At 38.9% G+C, this 6,846-nt stretch overlaps 1 protein-coding gene across 4 annotated transcripts in view; it reads right to left on the bottom strand.

Annotated features, from left to right (window-relative positions):
• CAMSAP2 (calmodulin regulated spectrin associated protein family member 2) overlaps positions 1-6,846 on the bottom strand; it is an 81,552-nt gene that overhangs the window by 10,640 nt on the left and 64,066 nt on the right. For all 4 annotated transcript variants that reach the window (XM_068199625.1, XM_068199626.1, XM_068199627.1 and 1 more), the window contains 3 exons: positions 3,749-3,819; positions 3,168-3,237; positions 161-2,357 (listed from right to left, as the gene is read on the bottom strand). In XM_068199625.1, the coding sequence (XP_068055726.1) occupies positions 161-2,357; positions 3,168-3,237; positions 3,749-3,819 (2,338 nt within the window). The remainder of the gene's footprint in view (positions 1-160; positions 2,358-3,167; positions 3,238-3,748; positions 3,820-6,846) is intronic.

The raw sequence follows: 6,846 nt of genomic DNA, 5'->3' as shown, positions 1-6,846 counted from the left end.
ACTCTTATGATGCCAAATTAATCAAGTCAAAAAGATAAGCCTGCACATTTAGAGTTGCAGTACTATCTGCTTTGACTTCAATCATCAGGATCATCTATGTTTCAATTAAAGATTTAAACAAAGCTTAACAGCTGACATACGCATCCACTAGTTCTCTTACCTTAAAGAAGAATCCACAACACACTTTCTGGTCATCTTCAAACTGTTCTCTGTCACTCTCACCTTCATATTTCTCGACAGATACCTCACTTTTTTCTGGTGGCTTCAAATCTGATAGGGAGACTTCAATTAAGTTAGCTGTTTTGGGAGCTGGAGGTGGTAAAATTGGTTGGTTTAGCTGATCTTCATTTGGGGTGAGGCAGACGGTTTCTGTGATAGGCTGAGATAATATTTCAGATACATTAGATTCAATAGGCTTAATCTCCTTTTCCTCCAACTTCTGCTCACCCTGTTTTGGCAATTTTGGTCCTTCTTCTTTTGCTACCTCTTCTGTAGACTTGACTTCTTTCAAAAGATTTCCCTTTAACTGAGGTTCACTTACATGTTCACCATCATCTCCAAAGCAAACAAATGATCTAGTCTGAATGGGAACCTGACTGGGAGAAAACCTCCTCAAACGGGGAAGACTGTCCACAGACCGTGGGGCAGTCAAGGTACGGTTTAGAGGCGTTATTTTCAGTTCATTTGGCCTAGGAGTCCTTTGCATTTTAATGTGAAAAGAGGCATTCTTCCTGTTGGAAGATTGTGGAGATTGATGTGTAGAGCGAGGAGATTCCTGTGAGAAAGGTGCAACAGGAGCTGGAGTTCCCCCTTGCCTTGAAGAAGACTTAAAATCTCGAATCTGCTTCTGAGGAGAAGGTTGAGGAGGAGAAATAACCCAAGCCTGTTGCTCTCTCATCTGCATCAGCATCTCCTGCTGAAGGGATAGACGTTGCATTTCTTGTTGTAGAAAGTGTAGGGAAGAATTTAGTTTTTCAATAGATTTGGTATATTCTAAGAGATCTCCATCATTAAGATTTTCTTCTGAGGGGCTTGCTAAATTCCATTGCTTTTCAGCATCCCCTGTAGTAGCAGGAGATTTTAACCATTTGCTATGAGAATTTTCTGGGTTTTCTTTTATTAATTCTGAAGTCTTACTAGTTTGGTCATCTGATTTTTGAGTTTCTTTTTCTTTCAACCGATTGCTATCAGTGAATACCTTCTCATCTTCAGCTCCTGCTGCTTCCTCTCGAAGAGGTGACACCCCATCACCTTTCTTTTTCACAACATTGAGAAATGCTGTTCTTCCCATTTTCTGCCGCTGCTTTGTGAATGCAGCTTCAACTTTCTTCTTCTGTGCTTCAATGGCTCGCCTCTTTTCCTCTAGCTTCATCCTCAGCTGTACCATTTCAGAAGCCAGTAATTGTGTAGTGTCTCTTCCTTGAGGAACAGATGCCTCCTCAGGAATGTGAGCCCAAGCAACCATATGAGGGATGTTCAGCTCAGAACCTTCTGGTGTGGTTTTCTGAGAACTGCTTCCACTGCTTTTACTATCTGTGTGATTCAACTTCCTGAATTTCTGCTCAGCAAAACTGGTCATTTTAACCCCTGAGCTCGAAGAAGCACTGCTGCCTGCCTGTGATTTAGTACTTACTGAGCTGGGACAGGGACTTAATTGATCTCTGTGATTGCTAGCCCGCATGTCGTAATCCTGGAGAAATTTAGATGGTTCCTCCATGTCAGAGTCCATGCTTACAGTATAATCTCTCAAAGAAGAATCCTCATCCATTGTCTCTGGGATATCTTCTGATGGGACATGTATTCCAGTATCTACTTCTGTGTTGTCAGTCACAGGACTCAGAGCACCTTTAGTGTCTGTGATTATATCTGGGGTAGTCTGATTTGGTTTAATGTTTGAATTCAAGATGCTCATTTCCCGATTGTGAAGAAAGAACCCATTTGTAATTTGGTCTGTTTGGAGAAGTCTGGGAGATTTTTCAGTGTCGTGAATTATCTGCAAAGCCTCTTCAATGCTCGGCGTCTCAATCTGATTGCCAAAATCATCCAGAACTGCCCTGTTTTGCAGAGCTCCATTTGGAAACCTGTAGTGTCTGCTCTCATTGGCATTTCTTTGATTTGCATTAAGAGACTGATTGGCCTTGGTCACGTCCTTTTCCTCTTCAATGTCTTGATTCTCCTCTTCTCCATTTACTGGTTTGAAGGACAGGTTTTTTCTAGAATGCTTCGGCATGCGGTTGATGTTTCCTGTAAGGCCTTCATTGCTCACAGATCTAGGAATTCCTCTGTTTGGAGTAGATGCTGGAATGCTTTTCTCTTTGTCAAAAGGAATGTCAAACGAAACTCCGTGTAATGATGATCTAATAGAGATCAGAATAAAGAAAGTAATTGAGAAACTCAGGGTAATTAATAAAAATAAGGAAATATTTGTATTTGATTTTTAAATTATTTTAAGCTGGTAGTATTAAAGGCACTGTTAGGTGTACTTATTTTACCTAGCTTCAAATATAATAAACATGCATATATTTTTAGATAGATATTTTTAGATGGATAAATAGGTATAAGTATAAAAAATTTACAAAAAGCACAATAGAATAGAATGTAAAAATTTCTCCAGGCTCAGCCAATGCTTTTTACTACTTTGGAATAAATTCTGAGCATTTTAGGAGTATAGGAATTGCCACCATAGATCAGAAGGAAGGTGTGAAAATACACAGTTTACATACCACTATAACTCTTCCCATTTTAACTTTGGTTTATAACCTACAGATTAAGAGTTTATGACTGGTCTAACTGAAAACTGAAACATTCAGCCTAATTGTTCTTAGCACCCCCAAAATAATACAAGCTTAAATGCTACTGAGATCATTAGCCATGTTACTGTTACCATGTTTAGTTCACTGTGATGAGTAAATACAAACATATTTAACACCAACAATTCAAAAAGTATACCTCTTTTAGTGTAAAGAATAAATTATTTATTTCTCAAGATTGCTTCCTATTGTCCAGTTTTAATCCACGATATGGTTTTATCTTTCTTTTTCTACTTTTTCAAGCAGCTTACAAGAATTCTCATTACAGGACTCTGAAAATCCAAATTACAATGGAGCATTTACTACTACTCATAACCAAACCCCAGTATTTTGTAACCAGCTTGTAAGATTACTTACCTTTTCTCTTTGGGCCATGTCCCTACTTGCCCATCTACATAAGACATAGATGTGGACCTTCTGATGACTCCTAAGTGAAACAAAAATAGGACCCAATGTAACTACTGTGAAAAATGATTTTAACATAACCTTCTGCTGCTTTAACAAATTGATCTGCTTCACTACTCAGAACACTGCAATGGCAAAAAAGTGTTTATATATTGCAAATACAACTATACCAACTAAAGCCAGTTTCATCCTGAATATATATTTTACTCCTCATCCCTCAAAGAGCTTATTAATGTGTAAAATATTATACAAATCCTACTAAAATATACCACAAATACTTGTTGTAAGTCATCTCCCACATAATCAAAACAGAAGTAAAATTAAAAAAAACACACAATGCATTTGGTACAAACACAATTTTCCCACTTGTATACTTTATAAATTACAGAAGTCAATTATGTAAATGAATTAATTTTTCATGTAAAGGTCTATTTCTGCATAAATGATGTTTGAATAAAAACAAGCAGGACAGCAATTTACTCAGAGGATGACACCTGTCTCATTGCCTCTCCCAGCCCTTTGTGAATTCTTACCTGGAACAGATGAATAAGGCTGCTGGGGTGTATGCAGTTGGTGAGGGGGTGTGTAAGCTGGACTTTCCAATCTATAAAGCAAGAGACATTAACTTAGAATTAATACATCAAAAGCCACAATACAAAGGCCAACTGGTCACCCTGTTGTTGGCCAAGACAAAACCAGATTTTTAAATTTATTTATATATTGTAATGGGAAAGAAAGTGAGGCATAGTTCTCTTCTGGAAATATGAATTTATCAACTAAAAAGAGAACACTGTAACAACCGTAGACTGGGACTAATGCAGGTGGACCAAAAAGTCAAAAAGGTATTTTTCATACACGAACAGCTACAGACCTGCAGCACAAGTTTTGTTAATGTACTTGTCTCCTGATTTATTTCATGTAAATGTCTCTATTAGAAGGTTCCATTTTTTAGGCTTGATTTCAGTAAAAAGTCTAAACAAACATGAGCAAAATGAGGCAGCTCCTACTGGCCTCAGAACTGAGTGATTGCAGCCAATATCACATACTTTCCATGCATTTCTATTTTCAGTTGCTTAGTTTGAAACTTCTGCTTTGTGTCTGGACTGCCACATGCACTAGAAGTGGATAAAGAAGATTTTGTGATAGACATGACTTCATAAAAACAAAAAAATATTCACTACTAAAGGAGTAATTATAGAGATTTCCTCTGTTTCTACTTACACAGATACTTTCTTTGGTTTACAGAGAAGGTCTGTAATTGAGTAGCTGTGTTAATCCAGGATGGGATTAACATAATTCAGTGTTTTGATCAAGGTGCTTTTTCATGATCAGAACAAAGACACATACATAAAGACACATGGATTTGTATGTAAGACACTTCTAGAGAAGCCAGACTTCAAACATAAGCTGGATGAAATCCTTTAATGTTTTGAATTTTGTCCACTGAATTGAAGAGCACACTCCCAAACTCATATTTTTCAGAATATTTGTCTAGTGTTATTATATTATATATACTGTATAGTGTAGAAATGTCTCTAAATAATATTTACAAGAATGATATTCACATCAATTTAAGAAAAATACAATCTACAAGATCATCTTTCACAACTATATATTAAATTATTCAATATAGGTTCCCATAAATTCCTGCTTTTTTGTGTCAATAACACTACATGCTAGCTACATGACATATCTGTTTTAAATGGTATTCAAGATTTCTGTGAAAATTTTAAAACCCTAATATCTGTAGGTCACCTTAAAAGAAAAGCATACTTTCCAAATTTAACCTGCAGCCTGTGAAAATTTGCTACCATGAAGAAAATCTATACACTTAATTCTCCTTGGGGAAAAGGCTGATTCTGGCACCAAGCCTGGGTTCCATGGCAACCCCAGACATGTAACTGCTCACTGCCACAGTCCCACTCCCTCCTCTGTGCTGGCTCTGCCTCTCCAGCCGATCCTCTGAGTCATTCCAACAAGCTCAGGCGACAGAAGAACACTCACTTTTCCCAACTGGGGTCGTTTTTTCTGTCTTAGTGTGCCAAAGTGGCAACTCAAACACTCAAGGGGCAGGGATGCACAGCTGGGACAGGGAGGAAGGCCAGGACTACAATATCCTGCAGTCAGGTCTGTTCTGCCAGGGAACCTGCAGCCTGTGCATTGGATTCCAACCATCTGAGATCACTTTTTGGGCCCCTCCTTTGTCCTGCAGTGATGTGTCATCAGGTTGGATGAAATATCCTGGTTTATGAGGAGAGATACAGCAAATGGCCTTGAGAACCCCTGCTTCAAAGGATATGTTCAAAACTACCGACTCTTGTTCTCCTGGCTTATATGCTCAGTTTACATGAAAATAAAATCATTGTCTACAAGGGGAACACACTTTGGATACATTCAGGGAAGGGATTTGGAATCCCAGCATTTAATGGTAGTAAGAAATATTACACTGTTATTAAAGCCAGCATAGATTCCAAAACACCAAAAACATACTTAGGAACCTTAAATCTAAAACCCAACCAAAGCCTCACCCCTCTCTCCAAAAACCCCATCCAAAAACAACACAAAAGGCTAAACAGGATTATCTGGGTTGGAAATCAACTATTTGCTAAATATCCAGTTAAAATGCTAATTTTATCCTTCTCCTCTGTGCCAGTTTAGATACATTCAATAAACCAAAATAAAACCTCCCAAAATAGAAATGTATTGTAATGCTGTCTCTCGTTCTCTAGGTCCAGATCAGATCACTGGGAGGCTTTCTTTACCTTTACAAATAAAGATTAAAAAGAAGGCCTAATGAACAATTGATGTCCCTTATCATAGAAAGAATAGGTTAGAAAAGACCTTTAAGGTCATGAAGTCCAGCTGTTAACACTGCCAAGGCCACCTCTAAACCATGTCCGTAAGTGCCACGTGTACACATCTTAAATACTTCCAGGGATGGAGGCTCCATCACTCTCCAGGCAGCCTGTTGCAATGCTTGACAGCTGGTTTTGGTGACAAAACTTTTGCTAATATCCAATCTAAACCTCTCCTAGTGCAAATGGAGGTTGTTTCCTCTTCTCCTATCACCTTTTCCTTGGGAGAGGCCAGTCTCCACCCATCTACAGCCTTCTTTCAGGTAGTTGTGGAGAGTGATTAAGTCTCTCTTGAGAAATTAATGTATGATCAGCTGCAGAACATTAGGGAGAGAGGATGTTTCTATATTGCTTCCTAATCTGTACCAGTAATAATAAAAATAATGTTTCACATGGTCTTGGTTTTGTCTGGAATAGAGTGAATTTTCTTCCTGTTAGCCGGTGCAGTGCAGTGTTTTGGAGTCAGTGTGAGTGCACTGTTGATAACACTCTGGTGTTTCAGTGGTTGCTCACTGGTGCTTTCTCCAAGTCAAGGACTTCTCCGTGCCTCGTGCCAGCGAGGAGGTGCAGGAGGGGCTGTGAGGGAGGTGGCCACAGCTGAGCTGAGCTGGCCACAGGGACACTGCAAGCCATGGCTGCTGTGCTCAGCACGAACTGGGGGAGTTGGCTGGGAGGGGCTGATCGCTGCTGGAGGGAGCAATTGTACTGTGCAGCACTTGTTCTTCTGGGGTTTATTCCCCTCTCTCTTATTCATTACAATTATTATTATCACCATC

Source organism: Anomalospiza imberbis, chromosome 9 (assembly GCF_031753505.1).
Source record: "Anomalospiza imberbis isolate Cuckoo-Finch-1a 21T00152 chromosome 9, ASM3175350v1, whole genome shotgun sequence".
In the NCBI taxonomy this organism is placed as follows: Eukaryota; Metazoa; Chordata; class Aves; order Passeriformes; family Viduidae; genus Anomalospiza; species Anomalospiza imberbis.
Note: the sequence above shows the minus strand (reverse complement) of the source record. Positions and strands in the feature narration are given on the sequence as shown.